Source organism: Procambarus clarkii, chromosome 14 (assembly GCF_040958095.1).
Source record: "Procambarus clarkii isolate CNS0578487 chromosome 14, FALCON_Pclarkii_2.0, whole genome shotgun sequence".
Taxonomy (NCBI): domain Eukaryota; kingdom Metazoa; phylum Arthropoda; class Malacostraca; order Decapoda; family Cambaridae; genus Procambarus; species Procambarus clarkii.
In genome coordinates this window covers 348,835-369,107 of record NC_091163.1, presented here as the reverse complement: position 1 = coordinate 369,107, position 20,273 = coordinate 348,835, and the positions used below count along the sequence as shown (strand labels likewise).

At 42.5% G+C, this 20,273-nt stretch overlaps 1 protein-coding gene across 3 annotated transcripts in view; it reads left to right on the top strand.

Annotated features, from left to right (window-relative positions):
- Shc (SHC-adaptor protein) overlaps positions 1–20,273 on the top strand; it is a 221,206-nt gene that overhangs the window by 173,518 nt on the left and 27,415 nt on the right. The window contains exons 5-7 of one of the 3 annotated variants that reach the window (XM_069324231.1): positions 1,032–1,219; positions 2,168–2,445; positions 12,069–12,170. In XM_069324231.1, coding sequence (XP_069180332.1) covers positions 1,032–1,219; positions 2,168–2,445; positions 12,069–12,170 — 568 coding nt within the window. Of the gene's footprint in view, positions 1–1,031; positions 1,220–2,167; positions 2,446–12,038; positions 12,171–20,273 lie in introns of all 3 variants that reach the window. The other 2 variants (XM_069324230.1, XM_069324229.1) reach the window with 2 other exon arrangements.

The following is a 20,273-nucleotide window of genomic DNA, read 5'->3' as shown; positions in this document are numbered from 1 at the left end:
TGTACTGCCTAGCTAGTTCAACAACCGGTGTGCCATTTTCATGTTTACGAATGATCTCGTGGTTTTCCTCTATGGTCATCCTCACATGTGTTTTCTTAGGTTGAACTTTCTTGGGACCCATGGAATGATATCCGAAAAACAATAAAATTCTTTACAAAGAATTCAAGCGCGATCGTCACTAAGCGGGAGGCACTGGTAAACTGAAGCGCGGGTGACTGTGCCACCAGGAATCACACGCTAGGTCGCCCATACGCGTATCAACAAACTAAGTTACTCAAGGCAAAGCTCGTAACCCGATTCAAATTTTACGACGAAATTGGACTCGTAACCTGAAAAGTTCATAAATAGGGGCATTCGTGAGCTGAGGTGTCACATATGTCTAAATAAACTGCTCATGATGTATGGCAGTCTCTTTCCTTCAAGATGATTGTCTGTTGTATTTTTATATTCCATCATCCCCTCCCACCCACACCACATACAACAACATACTACAGGCACATGTTATTATTACATATTATATATTATTAACTACAGACACATATTGTTACATACTACATATTATTACAATATACAGTACTGCCATAAATATTACATAATTTGTATTACTGCATCCAAAATAGCACCGTTAGTTACAAACTCCCACGTACCACATCCACTGCAACATACTACCACATATTATTGGGGTCCCTCGATTGTTTTAAGCGTGGGTTGGACATATATATGAGTGGGATTGGGTGGTTATAAATATTAGCTGCCTCGTATGGGCCAATAGGCCTTCTGCAGTTACCTTTGTGCTTATGGTCTTGTGTTCTTATACTACCGTACTTTTTTTCTTTTCCCATCTTCCTCTCCCTCCTTCATCCCCTGCCACCACCAACCTTTACTCCTTACACCAATTTCTGCTCATTTTTCTGGCTTCTGCTCATTGCACCAGGATGTATTAATGACCACTCGCTGCGTCTGTCTGTGCTGTACTCATTACACTAATCTGTACTAGTTGTTATTAATATGGTTGGTGTGTTCACTCACAGGACACCTTGGACTTCATCGCGTATGTAGCCAAAGACAGCCGGTACGGGCGAGCATGTTTTGTGCTGGAGTGTGGGGGAGGTCTGGCTCAAGATGTGATAACTACCATTGGCCAGGCTTTTGAGCTCAGGTTTAAGGAGTACCTCAAGCGAACGCCGTCCGTCCAATACACCAGCGTCAAATCCGACAAGTAAGTTAAAAAAAAATTCACTCTGCATGCTTAATCAAAATTAAGAAAAGTACACATGATAAATTCAAGAAGAAAATAATTTTTGTATTCAAATTGCAATAATTTGTGTTACAGTATAAAGACTTTTTTTTCTACAGATGTTCTTCTAGCCTCTATTTTATAGTCTTTTCTGTCACTTGCATGTTATGCAACCACTATGCAAGTGAGGAAAACTGTTCTCAAGTTTATTGCATCCTGTCTGTTTTCTTTTTCTTATATTATCAATGGATTGTTTCTTCCAACTTTGGTAGTTGTTCTGATTCCAATGATGTTATGTATCATAAAAAGTAGTATAAGGCTTCTTCTCCTCTTAGTATCCATTATGAAATCATGTCAGGACCCATTGCCTTAGCCATATCCTGCTGCAAAAAGTACCTTCTTCGTTCTCTTGAAGTGTTCTTTTGCTGTTTGGTTTGGGGATCATTTTCCTCATGTATAGAATGTCTTCCTGCCATATTGTGAAGACCTGAAATCTACTATTGAGGTCCTCACACAACTTCTCTACCATTTTCAGTGAATGACTTCTATCCTATCCTTATTTTCATCTAAGATCCTTGTTATGATCCTTATAAAAATCATCTTAGATCCTTACCTGCTCATTAACTGTCGTTTTTCTCTTGGTGAGGCTGTGAAGCAATTTGGTTAGGTCTGTGCTTTATCTGCCCTGTAATTTTCAGATTTCCTCTCTTCCCCTTATGCTTGTAGGTACTCATACTTATTCCAAGCTCTCAAGTACTCTTCTCTGCTTTCTGCCCTTCTTTTGTTCTTGTAGTTTTTCTCCATGTCTGACTTTGAACTTCTCTTTCAGGTATGACCATTGACTATACAGAATGAAACAAAAATTACAATGACAGTAAATTTTTAAGTGTCTTTATTTGAAATAATTGATGGTTTGTTTTATCATTGTAGGCCTGGCATGAATGGTGAGGGAACAAGCTGGGGACGTGATGACCCTGAATACTATAATGACCTTCCTGGAAAAGTTCCACCAGACTTGCCCCCACCCCCCGTGCCACCCCTTCCACAGTACTCTGCTTCAGAGAGTAAAAGACCTCATCCTACTGCTGCTTCTGGTCCAGCTCCTGCTACCCCATCTAGCAGTGGATCCACCAGTTCTGTCTCTCCTGTACCTTCAACAGCAACCGCCACCGTGCTCCTCAATTCTCACCAGCCACTAACCAACAAAGGTACATTTTGTTAACAAACCTTTGAGAAGAGTTTGTCTTAACATTTGCTGTGTGGAAAGCTGTATAAATGATTAGGATTTACTCTGAATATCTTCAATTCTTTGTTTTCTAAGCTTTTCTAAGACACTTTTCTTCCTCAAAGTAGATGATATCTTTCCAAGCTACTGCCACCGAGCCATAAGTAAGGGATGGGAGACACTGGAGAAGTTCTAATCTTGTCCAGAATGACTCTCCCTAAAGGTTTGTAGCAAGTATATTATGTCAGTAATATACTTGCTCCATAGCTTATGGGCAGATAATGAGATGGCTCTGTTAATTCTACTTGGTCCACTAATTACAGTTAATACCTCTTCCCAAGTGTACAGTTAATACCTCTTCCCAAACCTGCTAGAGGATGGTCAGGTGATATGTGGACTGGTTATATGAGCAGTCGATAGTGAATCATCATTATTATTATGGACTATTCATGCCCGTGCCACCTCTTGGATGGCTTAATCTTCATCAATTAATCAATCTTCATCAGTTTACCTCTAAGAGTGGTTCAGTACACACGCATGAGAGATACCGCACATCTTCAACATTCTCTAACAACAATGTAACACTCGACATGTCCAGTTCCTACCCTTGCAAGACACCTCAGCCTTGACACAGAGCAGACAGCCAGATTCCGGCCGCATCGACGTTCCACATTATCATCCTGCACTCAGTTCCTCGACGCCACCCGCATTCAGAGCGCCACACTCTACACACTCAGTCCACATCCAAACTACAGTATTGCTCTATCCCCGGCCTCACTCGGCTCTCTGCCCTGCTCCAGACTTTGTCTCGACTACTACGACACTTCACTACACTGCCAACATACAGACTGCTGTAACCAAGACAATATAAAATAAAGAAAAGAGAAATACCACTCAACCCTGTGTGTGTCTAATCAACCGAAAACATACACATAAATATACGTTACAGGTTCATTCGTCTCCTCCCAAAACCTTTTCCTAGTACAGTAATGCTAATTTCAAAAATAGACTGCAAAGTATTATTCACCTAATTGCTAATTAACCACCTGGGCACACTGAAATCCACCCTTGGGTTACATCACCAGTACAGTAAACAGAGGTGCTGGAGCGGTTCCACACTTTTCCAGACTCATGTAAGCTCGAATCACAGGTCAGTGAGGGACTAATTGATAAGTTTAGTAGCAGTTGTTCATCCTGAGATTTTGTTTCATGAAGAGAAGTAGAACAAATTTAAGGGTGCCTCCTTTTACATGCAGGCAGCACAAGGTGGAGCAAGGCAAGCAGCATGGACAATCAGTCCGCAGGCCTTCAACATTAACTGCAGGAGACATAAAAGGAAGCCCAAGGCAACCCCCTCCCCCCCCCCCCTCAAAAATCAAAGAAACGAGGGAACTAAAAGACCAGGGTATCCATGCCTCTACCAGTTACACTTGAGAAGAATGGCCACACCATCCCTTAGAGGGAGAAAAAACAATGGAGCAGATCTACAGGTGGTTCCAAACCCCCCCACCCCAACTCCCATCATGGACCAAAACAACAAAAAAATACCCAGTCATGACGCCTATACAGAAGCCTCTGCCAGGAAAAGCCAACAACATCATTCACACAAATCCATATGAAAGCCAAGCTGGCAAACAAACCCAAGCAGTAGGCTTTGGCAGAAAATTGCCAATGTCAGCTGGGACTGAAATGCAAAGACCCACAAGACAGTTACACATCAGAACAACCCCAATTGCCCACAATAATTCATAACCATAAGGGGCAGTTGAGTCAGCCCCCAGAAAACCAGCCCTAACTGATGCAGGACAAGGTGAACAAAACTTACCAAAGACTGAGAGAAACCAGAGCCCAAAGCTTAAGCCAACCAGGACGTGCATAGATATGATAAAGCACCTAAATTATTTGGATTGTCTAAGCTCTCCAAATGTATTCCCTAGAAAGGAGATGAGAGAGGTATCAAATAATATACACGTGGAAAATACTGGAGGGCCAGGTCCCAAATCTACACAGTAAAATAACAACATACTGGAGTGAAGGATATGGAAGAAAATGCAGAATAGAACCAGTGACAAGCAGAGATGCCATAGGCACAATCAAAGAACACTGTTTAAACATTAGAGGTCCACAGTTGTTCAACATCCTCCCAGCAAGCATTAGAAATATTGCCAGAACAAATGTGGACATCTTTAAGAGCAAACTGGATAGTTTTCTTCAAGAAGTGCCGGACCAACCAGGCTGTGGTGGATATGTGGGCCTGCGGGCCACTCCAAGCAACAGCCTGTTGGACCAAGCTCTCACAAGTCAAGTCTGGCCTCGAGCCGAGAGAAGAACTCCCAGAACCCCATCCAGGTAAAATCCAGGAAAAGGAAGGCAAACATAGAATGAAATAGAACCAGAAATGAAACCTCTGTAACTGACATCCAAAACTGTGGGGCAGCAATAGCAGTGTGAGTGGCGTTGGAGGTGGTAAATTCTGTTTCCCCATTCTCCCAAGGAAGTTCTTTATGCTTCTGGAAGTAGGTATTTTACTGCTTGATACCTGCTTGATGGGGTTCTGGGAGTTGTTCTACTCCCCAAGCCCGGCCCGAGGCCAGGCTTGACTTGTGAGAGTTTGGTCCACCAGGCTGTTGCTTGGAGCGGCCCGCAGGCCCACATACCCACGGTTGTTCTGGCAATATTTCTTATGCTCGCTGGGAGGACGTTGAACAATGTCCTACGTCGAAGAACTACTTTCCTATGAGTCAGGGGCTCTTGTGCAGCAGTAACCTCATTTCATTGCTAGTCTAGGCTTGGACTTTGCTCCTTTGCATAACTCTGGTTGACACCTCTGTGAAGGTTCAGTCTGGTTTCCTATGATCTTGTAGGTCTTTTGGTTTCCAGATCAAATGACTCAACTAATGCTCTTTTCAGTTTGAGCCTTTTGCCCATTTTTTCAATTTGCCACTCCAAAAATATGCAACTGTTCTGCCTAACCAGAAACAAAACACATGCAACCTGCTAACCTGTCAATGGCAAGGCATAGAAATGTGAGTATTACAATGCTTTAATTTATGCTAATACATAAATTTTGTTTACAAAACTGTCAATTCCATAAAAACGCAATGCATTAGGTGAGAGGATGGGTTGGAGCAGGATGCCTCGTCTTTGCTGCCTTACATCAGGTTCATTGCATCTATTATAGTTGATGCTGATGTACTGATGCTCCACAGATGTGCTCTGTCCAGCTACAGTAGCATGTTGGTCAGGCTTGACAGAATTTGTTATTGTTCCTGTTAAGAAATTGTGGCGAGGCATTTTTCCCCTTCCATGGTGCCACTGCCATCAAGGGGGGGTACCTCAGTCACACGTGGAGGAAATCACAGAGGGGTCTGCCAGCTGAGTGGACATGACTTGGGAGTCGTAGTTCTAATGGCCCGGGTTCAATTCCTGGCGGAGACGGAAACAAATGGGCGGAGTTTATTTCACCCTGATGCTCCTGTTCATCTAGTAGTAAATAGGTACCTGGGAGTTAGACAGCTGCTATGGGCTGCTACTGGAGTATTCTTTGTGAAATTCTTCACAGAGAATTTAAGCACTATCGTCACCAGGCGGGACACACTGGTAAATTGAGGCGCGCCTCGCCTGAGCCATCAGAACCACGTGCTCAGTTGACCCATACGTATATCAACAAACTCGAGAAGTGACGCAAACCTCGAATACCGAGTTAAATTTTATGAAGAAATTGAGCTCGTATACCGAAAAATTTGTAGAGAGGCATTTGGCAGTCAAGGTTTCACTGTACGATGAAGATACTTGAAGGCCAGATCCCAAATTTGCACAGTAGAATAACAACCTACTGGAACAAAAGATACAGAAGGAAATGCAGAATAGAACCAGTCTGGCCTCATCCATGTTACAGAGTACTGGTTCATCCATGTTGAAGAGTACAGGTGCCATAGACACAATCAGAGAGCACTGTCTCAACATCAGAGGTCCACAGCTGTTCAACACCCCTCCCAGCAAACATTTGAAATATTTCTGGAACAAAGGTGGATGTATTCAAGAGGCACTTAGATAAGTTTTTGCAAGAAGTGCTGGACCAACTAGGCTGTAGTGGATATGTGGGCCTGTGAGTTGCTCTAAGCAACAGCCTGTTGGACCAAGTTATCACAAGTTGAGTTTGGCCTCAGGCTGGGCTCAGCGAGTAGAACTCCCAGAACCCTCTTCAGGTATGCTCCAGGTATGTTAATCAGGACTGCACTCTGTAGTTTTCTGGTAGCATTGAAATCAAGGAATGGCCCGTAGGTCAACTCTCAATACTCCCCCCCCCCCAGTGCCACCTCTTGAAACACAAGGAGTTCACCATGCTATTGAGCCTTTATCGACTGCCTCTTGCAGGTCTCTCACTCTTTTACTTCCTCAAGAAGTTGCTCAATGTCCCCTCTGCTCTATTTCTTAATTACTCCCAGCCAAAACATCCCACCTTGCGGATCAGACCTTGCCTTGTGAGAATGACGAGTGATGTGACCTGTCACCTCAACATCCTGGGGCAAGTAATTACCCAAGTGTAATTACCTAAGTGCAGTTACAGGATGAGAGCTATGCTCGTGGTGTCCCGTCTTCCCAACACTCTTTGTCATATAATGCTTTGAAACTACTGACGGTCTTGGCCTCCACCACCTTCTCACCTAACTTGTTCCAACCGTCTACCACTCTGTTTGCGAAAGTGAATTTTCTTATATTTCTTTGGCATCTGTGTTTAGCTATTTTAAATCTATGACCTCTTGTTCTTAAAATTCCAGGTCTCAGGAAATCTTCCCTATCGATTTTATCAATTCCTATTACTATTTTGTATGTAGTGATCATATCACCTCTTTTTCTTCTGTCTTCTAGTTTTGGCATATTTAATGCCTCTAACCTCTCCTCGTAGCTCTTGCCCTTCAGTTCTGGGAGCCACTTAGTAGCATGTCTTTGCACCTTTTCCAGTTTGTTGATGTGCTTCTTAAGATATGGGCATCACACAACCGCTGCATATTCTAGCTTTGGCCTAACAAAAGTCGTGAACAGTTTCTTTAGTATATCGCCATCCATGTATTTAAAAGCAATTCTGAAGTTAGAAAGTGTGGCATAGGCTCCTCGCACAATATTCTTTATGTGGTCCTCAGGTGATAGTTTTGCCTGTTCTCGTGCCTACACCTCGGGCAGCTACATCATATCAGGATGCTCCCTAACTGGTCATGCCCAGCCAATCGCAATCTCTACATCCGGGAGACTCAGTGTCTTCACACCCAGAGTACTTTTGGCAGGATTATCTCTCCTCTAGCCGGAGTTGATCCATCATAATTGCTGCAGAAGCCTCACTATTGTCTCCTCCCCACCAGACTTAAAACTGAAATAATGAAAAAGTTTGGCTTCTTGTTTCTGTCCGAGTACAGTAAAAGAAACTAGGTGTCTTCTAAGCTATGTACAAGTTGGAGCATGTCTCTTACTAGGTGGGAGAGGAGTGTATCTTATTTTTACAAACAACGATGAACCGATGAGGGACATAACGATTACAAATACTTGTTACTTAGATCACAACCTAATCGAAGTTCAGATGGGCATGGGCAACAGACCTGTGCAACTAGTCTGATTAACTGGTAAACTGATTAATTGGGAACAAAGATCTCACAGAAATATTCCGTGAAGAACAGCTAAATAATGCAAACTTTAACGAGTGCTTTGAGAAAATAGGCACATGAACACTAAAAATGTGTAGAAGGCATATACCACAAAGAAAAAAAAGAGAAAAAGATGCAAACTCTAACGAGAACAGTGTTTCCTACAAGAAGAAGCTACAAGAATCATACAAAATCCAATAGAGACAAAGAGAGCAAAAGGCCATCAGTGAAATAGAGAGAAATCCGAAATATTTCTTCTCCTATGCAAAATTAAGATAAAAAACTACGTGTAGTATTGGGCCCCTGCGAAAGAGAGATGGAACTTTCACAGATGGCAACATAGAAATGAGCGAAATACTGCACACCACTTCATAGTTGTTGAGGAAGAGACATTCTGTACTGCCTCCTCCTCCCCCTGAAGAAATTTCCTCAGCTGCTCCTTGTGAAGGGCTAGGAGTTCTTCAGTGGTCAGTTCTTCACTGTGTTCCTCTACCAACTCACAACACTTAAAACTCTCACAACACTGAATGCCACTTCTTTTTCTAAATTTCTCAAACCATCCGTCGCTCGCCTTAAACTCTTTCGTATCTGCATCACTCGCTCCAGAGGTTTTCTTTATAAGATCTTCATGCAATAGCCTTGCTTTTTCACAAATGATGGCCTCTGAAACTCTATCACCCGCTAACTCTTTGTTGTGTGGCCAAACTAATAATAACTCTTCAACATTTTCAAGTGCTTGTGTTTCATGTTTCGTGATTGTTGATATGCCTTTTGCCACTTTAGCACTCGTAATGTCCTTTTTCTTAGCAATTACAGTGCATATTGTTGACATAGATTTGTTGTACTGCCTAGCTAGTTCAACAACCTGTGTACCATTTTCATGTTTACGTATGACCTCTTGTTTTTGCTCTATGGTCATCCTCACATGTGTTTTCTTAGGTTGAACCTTTCCACTGACTTTCTTGGGACCCATGACATGATATATAATAATTACTTTTATGTTCATAAAAGCATAAATACAATTAAATTCTTTACAAAGAACTGAAGCGCAATCATCACTAAGTGGGTAGTCTGGTAAACTGAAGTGGGGTTGCCCGTGCTCCATCAACCCATACGTTTATTAACAAAGTCGCAAGTCGAGGCAAAGGTTGTAAGTCGAATCAAGCTTTCCGATGAAATTAGGGTCCTAACTCGAAAAATTCGTAAGTCTAGGTTCCACTGTACTGGCAAAGTAGGGAGATGGATCTTCAACTTCTTAACTAATAAAATGCAGAGTGTAATATAGTAAAATCTGGATCATCTACTGGAAAAAGCTCAGTCCCCCAAGGTACTGTACTTGCTCTGGTACTTTTTCTCATCTTCATATTAGACAGACAAGGACACAAACTACAGTACTGTATCATCATTTGCAGATGACACTAGAATTTTCATGCGAGTAGACAATATAGAGGACACAGCAAACCTCCAGTCTAATGATAATCGGGTCTTTCAATGGACCACAGATAATATGATGATGTTTGAGCACTACACTGAGCAGAGCGCCTTGTGGCGCTGTATCTAGGGTGCGCAGAGTGCCACGTGTCATTTTTAGGTATTGGGAGTGATTCAAAACTCCTGCCTGTACACAGGGCTCACATCTTGTGTCTCAGGACTCCTGTAAACAGACACCATCTTAAAAAAAAATCGTGGGTAACATTTTTGGGTGTAAGAGCTTCAGTATTGAGTGAGCAACCAAGGCTGGTGCACACAGCATGAGCTAACAGCACTGCTGTTCAGTTTGTGACCACAGCATCGCCTAAAAATGTCAAAATATATATGTAACTGTTATTATTTAGCGATGATAGTATTACAGAAGAGCCTGACTGTGATAAAAATGATCAGGATTCTCATAATAGCAGGATTGTAGTGATAATTAACGATGTGCATAGTATGGTGGAAGGAGTGATCTTGGTTAGGGAAGTAGTGTCATCTGCTGACACTCTGTAGCGACCTGTTATTGTCTGGACTCGCTATACCAAATAAGTGGTTCGCTATGTGAACACAAATGTAGATACTTATATATAATGTGTGTATATAGTGTAATAACAGCAAAAGAAGAATGTTCGAAGGAGCCATTTTGGTGAGGGAGGTGTTGTCTGCAGGTTGGTGTGTGATTTGTCAAGCTGTTCACTATGCTGTTTGGACACCATACCAGCTTAGTTGTAGAGTTACGGTGAACAAAACATGTAGATACTTATATATAATGTGTAGACAGTATATTGTAATAACAACAATAACAGTATGGTGGCAGGAGGTATGTTGCCGAGTGGGGTGTTGAAGGAGGTGGCGTCTGCTAGCTGGTGTGTGGTGGCCACTCTTTTTGTTTTGACTCACCATACCATTATGGTGAGTCAAAACACCGTTATAATGTACACAAATAGTTTGAACACAAATAGTTCGTTATGGTGAACTATTGATGTGTTGCACAGTTTAAGGGTTAAAGAATACAATAAAGTAGCTGTCATGACTGCAAGAAAAAAGACAAGTTAGATAACAAGGACATTCCAAGCACAATAAATTGAATTTTAACAAATATGTTAAAATTTGGCCCAAAAACGTATTTATAATCTTTCAAGTGTTTTGACATCAAGTTTCATGTTACATCTTTCATTATGGAGCCGGTCAGCCGAGCGGACAGCACGCTGGACTTGTGATCCTGTGGTCCTGGGTTCGATCCCGGGCGCCGGCGAGAAACAATGGGCAGACTTTCTTTCACCCTATGCCCCTGTTACCTAGCAGTAAAATAGGTACCTGGGTGTTAGTCAGCTGTCACGGGCTGTTTCCTGGGGTTGGAGGCCTGGTCGAGGACCGGGCCGCAGGGACACTAAAAGCCCCGAAATTATCTCAAGATAACCTCAAGATAACAGCACTATTCAGAACCATAGAAATTGCTGACTCAGAGAGCATGCAAAGATGCTTTACATCTAGAATCCACTCTGTAAGTCATCTTAATTATTGGGAATGATTAAAAGTTCTAACTCTGTATTCTCTAGTGAGTAGGTAGGAGAGAGAGATACATAATAATCTACACCTGGAAAATATTTGAGGGACTGGTTCCAAATCTGAACACGGAGATGAACAACTCACATGAGACCAGTAGGCAAGGCAGGATGTGCAAAATTAGCCCCGTTGAAAAGCAGAGGTGCAATAAGTACGCTGAGGGAGAACTCTTATCAACTTCAAAGGCCCAAGACTTTTCAACACACTTCCACTACACATAAGGGGCATAAATGGCTGGCCTCTCATCATGTTCAAGAGAGAGAACTCGACCAAAACATCTGAAGAATACCTTATCAACCAGGCTGTGATGGTTGGAATACCTTATCATCAGGCTGCGAGCAGCTGCTTCCAAGAGCCTGGTTGACCAGACAACCAACCGGGAGGCCTGGTCGGAGGCCGGGCTGCGGGGACGTTGATCCCCAGAACTTCCACAAGGTAGCCATCTTGTCAGTCCATAGTTTGAGTTTGGATGGTGGTTTTATTCCTGACAGCAATATCAGGTTCCCAATTCTTCTTAACTTGTCATCTTTAAGACTAAATTTTCTGTGGCCTTTGCTACTGACAGTGAACTTCATGGTTTCAATAAGTATAATTTCATCCATTTTTAGTTATGATGATGGTTTTGTATGTCTGCATCCCGCTTCAGTTATTATGATTGTGACACATTTAGTGTGGTGACAGGTTGGTTTCTTGTCCAAGACTTAAGTGTTGTTTTGAATGAAGATAATGTAGAATTTGCTTTTTATTGTGGAACTCATCAAAGTTCTTGATTATTCTATGTGATCATCATCATTATCATCATGCCATTCCCACTTTCATGCATATATTGCAACAGAACAATTGTTTATAATTGTAATTAATGGCAATATAGTAATAATTCAACTCAATCTTCTTGCAGTGTCTGACAACTTGATAGATTTTTCATCAGAAGGAGCTCAGCCATCACCCCTGCGATGTGAACCGGAGTATGTGAATGATGCCGTCATAAAACAAAAACAGCTCCTTGATCAGAGAGATCCATTTGACATGCGTGAGTATTATGAACATTTATATTTGTAAGGCAATTTACATGTAATCTCAATATTGTTAACCTGTGCAGTAGGGAACTTTTCAAACTGTCACTTATGAGTTATAGTGGTGCCAGCATGAGTAGTCCAATCAATTTTTGTTCTTTTTCCTTTTGAGAAAGTGAATTCTCAAAAGCTTTTCTGATAACTACCTTTCATCACAAGGTCTGCCAAGAAGGCTTTCATTAACTACTAAATGGTCCACCAAGTAACTGCCCCTGACTGCCATCAACACCAAAACAGAGTATCTTAACCCATTGTTGTCATATTTTCCCTGGCTCCCTGGTTGTAAAGTACTAGTAGTGCGAGCACTCAGTCTAATATGGAGAAAGAGCCTGGGGCCAGATTCACGAAAGCACTTACGCAAGCTCTTACGAACGTGTACATCTTTCCTCAATCTTTGACGGCTTTGGTTACATTTATTAAACAGTTTACAAGCATGAAAACGTCCCAATCAACTGTTGTTATTGTTCTAAACAGCCTCCTGGTGCTTCGGAGCTCATTAACTGTTTAATAATTGGAAACAGCCGCCAAACATTGAGAAAAGATGTACAGGTTCGTAAGTGCTTGCATAAGTGGTTTCGTGAATATGGCCCCTGGATACAGGGGAGATACCAGCAGCACTTAAATCTGCAGGTATAGCTCCTCTGCACAAGGGGGGGAGTAAAGCTTTGGCAAAAAAAATTATAGACCAGTTGCACTATCATCACACATAATAAAAGTTTTTGAAAGAGTGTTTAGGAATCAAATTTCCGGTTTTATGGAAAATAATGAACTACACAACCCAGGATAACATATATTTAGAGCAGGAGGGTCCTGTCTGTCACAGTTACTCAACCACTATGACAAAACCACAGAAGCCTTTGAAGAAAAGCAAAATGCAGATGTTTATTACACAAACTTTGCAAAAGCATTTGACAAATGTGACCTTGGAGTGATCTCCATAACATGAGATCAGTAGGAATAATGGGTAAAGTGGGGCATTGGAGTTTCAGCTTTCTGTCAAATAGAATGCAGAGAGTGATGGTCAGTCAAATAAGATCAAGCCCAAGTGCAGTGAAGACCTCTGTACCTCAGGGTAAGTCCTTCCACCATTGCCATTTCTCATTCTTATCTCAAATGTAGACAAAAATGCTAGTCACAGCTTCTTGTCATCCTTTGCAGATGATATAAAAATCAGCATGAAAATTGCCTCTGTAGAAGACACTGAAAAACTACAGGCAGATATTAATAAGGTCTTCAGTTGGGCAACTGAAAATAACATGATGTTTAATGGTAGATGGATTATGAGAACGTTCAAATCCAGAGAACCCACAGCAATGCTAATTTTATTTAAATCAAAGGTGCTGTTCCGTCTTGAGTATTGCTTGGTACTCATTTCCCCTTTCAGAGCAGGCGAGATATCTGAATTTGAGAGAATACAGAGAACATATATGGCATGCATAGACACTATAAAACATCTAAATTATTGGGACCATCTCAAAGCTCCCAAATGTACTCTTTGGAAAGGTGATGAGAAAGGTATCAAATAATATATACATTACGGGGGACGCCAGGGGTGCGTCCTGTGTTGTCCGGTTGTGCATTTTGCCGTTACCTGCGTACCGTGTCTGGGTATGCGCTTCGGGTTGATCCGGTTCCCTGTTTCAGGGCTCGGGTCTCCCAGGTCGTCCGCAGAGTTTTCGGGTCTTCCAGCCTGCGGTCTATCCTTGTGCTCGTGCTGTTCGGACGTTTGCAGCTTTCGCTGCTGTGTTGGTGACATTTAGGGCTCATTTCAGGCGCAGGGTTTTGAGGGTCGCACAGGTTCTTGGCCGCCCATTCTTTATGCGCGTCTCTGCTCCTGTGCGTTCTTGTTGCCTTGGGTTGTAGGTTGCAGCCTGTTGTCTTGGCTTCACGTTGTGGAGTTTGTGGCGACTGCCTCCTGGGTCAGCCCTTTCTTTTCCTTCTCTTTGGGTATGAAGCTCCAGGGAGCCGTAGGGGCTCCCCACAGAAAACCAGTGTTGAATGTAATGAAACGCCATTTTCTGGGTGAGCCCCGGAGGCTCCCTGGCAACCCTCCCTCCCACCAGTCGGCATTTTTTTCGCATTGGATGAAGCTTAGCTTCCGAACTGATGTTAGGCAGCCGGCGCGGTGAGGTCCGGGGCTCCCCCCTCCCCCTCTCGGGGTGGGGAGGGCTGTGCAGATGATCGGCGCGGCAGTAAAGTGTGATGTTTGCTTGTTTCCTTGGGATTGTAGGGAGTTTCTACCTCTGTTCGGTTTTTTGTTTTAGTTTTTTTTTTTACTATGTGGGGTTTGTTTTTTTATGCCTACCTTTCTGGGTGCCTAACCCCGGTTGATGGCAGATAAGGAAAACCCCAACCACAAGGGGGTTTTCCAGGGCCATTGCTCCCTGAAACCTCTCTGAAGGGGCCAGGTTCTAGCGCTGGTCCCTGGTAGGTCTTTACTCCTTAGCTAATGTCCCGGTCTAATATAACATACATTAGTCCGATAAGCTCCAGGGAGCTGTAGGGGCTCCCCACAGAAAAGCGAATAAAACCCTGGGAATAATCAGGTGTACCTTTACTTCTAAGGAAAAGAAGGTAGTCATTCAATTGTACAAGTCTCTGGTGCACCCCCACCTGGATTATTGCGTCCAAGCATAGAGACTTCATCTTTAGAAGGACAGCTGCTCTGGAGAAGATGCAACACCAGGTAACAAAAATCATCCCAGAGCTTAGTCATCTCTCATATCAGGATGGTTGAGGGCCACAGGGCTAACAACACTGCAAACTAGGCATGACAGTGCGGATCTCATCGAAACCTTTAAAATACTAAACAATTTGGAGGATGTTGATCCAGACAATTTCTTCAAAAGGTCATATGTAACACGAACGAGAGGCAACGAGTTCAAGCTCAACAAGCCACAATGTAGGACTGAAGACAGATGCTTTTTCACTCATAGGGTTGTAAACCCGTGGAACCACCTACCCGCTGAAGCCATAGATGCCAAAACTCTGCTGGGTTTTTAAAATACAGCTGGAAAAATTCATCAGGACAAATGGGGGGACCTTTGATAAGCCCCCCCCGGCTTCCTGTCCTCGTCGAGGCTACTAGTATTAGTGGCCCTTGGGTAAAGTCAGGTAAATAAGACTTCATGCACTGCAGGACGTATGAATCAAGCATAAACTACAATAGGGTTCCTCCTAAATGCTTTAGTCTCGTTCTTGGCTAAGAAATACAGAATGGTATGGAAATGCACAGATATGGCCCCACAACACAAGTAGTTAAATTCAAGATGATGAAGTAGAGCTTGAAGCTCACTAACCCAATTGCTCATGATGGACAAATAATGAAGAAAGGCTTTGCAATCATAAGGAATGGGGAGCTTCAAAGATGAAGAGCAAAGGCAAGAAGAAACATCCCAGCCAAATTAGCTTAAAATGACTAATATTTGGCATGAGCCGCTTGTTCAAAATATGACAAGTGAGAAAGAACAAAAGAATTAGATCTGATTTAGGGCAAGATAATATTGAAAAGCCCACCAGCCTACCTCGTTCTTATGGTAAGAAACTGTAATATGTTCATTGAAGATAATAATCACCTGCTTCCAATGGGAAGCAGGACTAACAAGAGTCCTTCAAAGGAAACAGATTATTTTCTTCAAAAAACTGGTTTTAGTCAAGCTGCAGCATGTTCACTGCAAAAGCATTTGATATAAGAATGGAGTTATAATTGCAGATAGTTTATGGAGCGTGGAGAAGCCCTCCGCCTCTATTGTTAGGACTAAATTCCAAGATGTCAAAAGAGAGACTATAGTCAGCAACCAGTACCACAATGGGAGAAATAAGGAGGCAAAACACAACCAGAGTACAGTTTGGGTGTGTAAACACAGAGCAGAGTATTTCAGGAGGAAACTTGTAATAGAGGTCCATAATAGCAAAGGGAACTCACATGTAACAATTCCTGAGCTGATGCCAAAAATAAGAGTTTAGAGTCCGCAACAAGATGTGGTTCAAGTGTACACCAAAGTTGAGCCAACAGTGTCTCCCTTGAGTCAACCCAAAACACTGCTCGATGCCAAACTCAAGGCAAAGTTAGCCTCACTATTACAAGTACAAAAACTTTTAAAATGGTCTTGCCATGAAATTTAGGGGCAGAGAGACAATAGAGAATCTAGTACAGCCCACCACCAAGAGACTAGCCCTGGAAACACAAACCGAAACTGTCTCTATTTTCCACTTGGTACAACTTGTAATAAAGTTGTTACACCTTGGCTTAACGTGTTTATGACGTATTAAAACGCTGTTACAACTTGCTATATTGATTGTTATAACTGGTTAGGAGGTGTTAAAACTTGTTCGAACGTTGTACCAATGTCGTAGTTTCGGTGTGTGTTTGGCGGGAGGTTGCTGTGAAACAAGAGAGCCTAACAATCCTCTGAACACCCTCTGCAAGTGATCACTGTAATCACAAGAAAAGCCAATTATCACTGCTAAATACCAATTAGTAAGTAACCACTATACTGACTGCCACTAGGTGGTAGACAAGCTGCTGCTACTACATTGGTGGAGGACCTGCTGGATGGGGTTCTGGGAGTTCTTCTAATCCTTAAGCCCAGCCTGGGGCCAGGCTTGACTTGTGAGAGCTTGAGTGATCCAACAGGCTGTTGCTTGGAGCAACCTGAAGGCCCACATATCCACCACAACCCAGATGGTTTGGTACTTTTTGGAGAAAACTGTCAACTTTCTCTTAAAGATGTCCACGGTTGTTTCGGCAATACAATGGGGCCTTGACTTACGATGCTAATCCGTTCCCAGAGACGGATCGTAAGTCGAAGTGATTTTTCCCATAAGAAATAAAGGGAATTGAATTAATCCGTTCCCCGCCCTCCAAAATATTAACATACAAATACATTTTATACTAAATACAATGTTTTTTCCTAACTACAATACAGTACTAAAGTTTCTCTTACCTTTATGGAGGGCTCTTGATGGCGTATGGAAGATGGTGATGAAAGGGGAGGAGGAGAGATGTTACTGTTTGGAAGGGGAGTCCCCTTCCATTATCACATCAGGCAGTGATGTTTTCTCTGGGGTACTCTCTCTCCTACGTTTTGCCTGAATACCACTAGGACCTGGTTGTGGTTCAGTGCTTGTTTGTCTCACTACAAATTTGTCAAGAGACATTTGTTTTTCCCTTCGTTTTAACATTTGTCTGTAATGATGCATCACAGTGTCATTGAATAGGTTAAGGCAACGACCTACTGCAGCTTGATTTGGGTGAGTCGTATCAGCAAAGGTTTGCAATTCTTCCCATGTTGCACACATTTTCTTAATTGTTGAGGAAGAGACATTCTGTACTTTTGTTTCTGCTCTATGGTCATCCTTACATGGGTTTTCATATGTTGAGCCTTATCACTGACTTTCCTGGGACTCATGGCGTGATATATAATAATTACTTTAATGTTCAAAATGCAAAAAATCACCACATAAGTGGAATTTCTTATAGGCGCGATCGTCACTAAGCGGGCAGCTGTAGTAAACTGAGGCAGGTGGGCCGCATGACCGGGAACCACGCGCTCGGTCGACCCGAACGTGTACCAACAAATATCGGAAGTCGACGACACCATCGGATGTCGAGTCGCATTTTTCGATGAAATTTACATCGTAACTCGAAATTATCGTAAGTAGGGGCAATCGTATGTCGAGGTGCCACTGTATTTCTTATGCTCGCTTGGAGGATGTTGAACAACCGTGGACCTCTGATGTTTATACAGTGTTCTCTGATTGTGTACCTATGGCACCCCTGCTCTTTACTGGTTCTATTCTGCATTTTCTTCCATATCGTTCACTCCAGTACGTTGTTATTTTACTGTGTAGTTTTGGGACCTGTCCCTCCAGTATTTTCCATGTGTATATTATTTGGTATATCTCTCGTCTCCTTTCTAGTGAGTACATTTGGAGAGCTTTGAGATGATCCAAATAATTTAGGTGCCTTAGCGTGTCTATGTATGTCGTATATGTTCTTTGTGTTCCCTCTGTTTCAGCAATTTCTCCTGCTCTGAAGAGGGAAGTGAGTATCGAGCAATACTCAAGCTGGGTAACATCACAAGTGATTTGTATAGTATAACCATTGTGATGAGATCCCTGGATTTGAAGGTTCTCGTAAACCATCCTATCATTTTTCTGGCTGACACAATATTTGCTTGGTTATGCTCCCTAAATGTTAGGTCATCAAACATCATTATTCCCAGATCCTTCACATGCTGCTTTCCTACTATCTATGGACAGATTTTATTGTGTTTTGACCCTTGTATTTTGTTTAAGTTCCTCATTTTTACCATACCTGAATACAGTACTGTACCTGGAATTTATCACTGTTTAACATCATATTATTTTCTGCTGTCCAGTCGAAAACTTTATTAATATCTGCTTGTAGTTTTTCAATGTCTTCAGCAGAGGTCAAAATGCAGTCAAATCATAACATAGAATGAAAAGGCAGTGTAAAGGATTTGGGTGTACTCATGTTGGAAGACTTTACCTTTAAAGAACAAAATAAAGTAGCCATCACATCTGCAAGAAAATTAACAGGTTGGATAACAAGAACCTTTCACACTAGAGATGCTATACCGATGATGATGATACTTTTCAAGATGCTATGATGATACTTTTCAAGATGCTAGAGTGGAATACAGTTGCACAATGACGGCCCCTTTCAAAGCTGGAGAAATTGCTGACCTGGAGAACGTGCAGAGGTCCTTTACTGCTAGAATCCACTCAGTAAAACATCTAAACTATTAGGACGGACTAAAATGCCTAAATCTGTATTCTCTTGAGCGCAGGCGGGAGAGATACATAATAATTTACACGTGAAAATAGTAGAGGGGCTGGTCCCAAACCTTCACGCAGAAATAATACCACATGTGACCAGAAGGCATGGCAGGATGTGCAGAATACCCCCATTGAAAAGTAGAGGTGTAACAGGTACTCTGAGAGAGAACTCTATCAACATCAGAGGCCCGAGACTGTTCATCACGCGTCCACTACACAATAGGGGCATAACTGGCCGACCCCTCACAGTGTTCAAGAGAGAACTTGATAAGCACCTACGAAGGATACCTGATCAACCAGGGTGTGACTCATACGTCAGGTTGCGAGCAGCCGTGTCCAACAGCCTGGTTGACCAGTTCAGCAACGAGGAGGCCTGGTCGAGGATTGGGTCGCGGGGACGCTAAGCCCCGAAATCATCTCAAGGTAACCTCAAGGAGGTAATTTTCATGCTGAATTTTGTGTCATCTGCAAAGGATGATACAAAGCTGTGACTTGTATTTTTGTCTATATCTGACATGAGAATAAGGAAAAAGCAGGACTGTACTCTGAAGTACAGAGCGTTTATCTGCGCTTGGACTTGATTTTATTTGGTTGACTGTTACTCTTTGTGTTCTCTTTGACAGAAAATCAAATATCCCCCATCCTACTTTACCTGTTATTCCCATTGACCTCATTTTGTTTGCTATCACTCTATGGTCACATTTATTGAATGCCTTTGGAAAGTCCGTGTATACAGTACAAACACATCTGCATTCTGTTTTTCTACTAATGTCTTAGTGATTTTGTTGTAGTGGTCAAGTAGCTGTGAGAGGCACAATCTTCCTACTCAAAATCCATGTTGGCCTGCGTTGTGAAGGTCATTGGTCTCCATGAAACTAGTGGCCTGACTCCTGATCACTCTCTCAAATACTGTACTTTTATTATGTGGGACATTAGTGCAACTGGTCTATAATTCTTAGTCAATGCTTTGCTCCCTCCCTTGTGTAGAGGGGCTATGTCTGCTTATTTAAGTGCATCTGGTATCATCCCCGTGTCCAAGCTCTTCCTCCACACTATATTGAGTGCCTGTGCTACTAGCACTGTGCACTCCTTTATAATTATTGAATTCCATGAGTCTGGACCCCGGGACTGAGGACCTGACAGACCTTACTTTTTGCCCAGCATCCACCTGCTGATGAAGCTGGTCTTTCAGTTGCTGTGCTGTTCCCATCCCTTTTGTCTGGGTTTGCAAATGTGCCTGTGATTGTCCTGTGTTT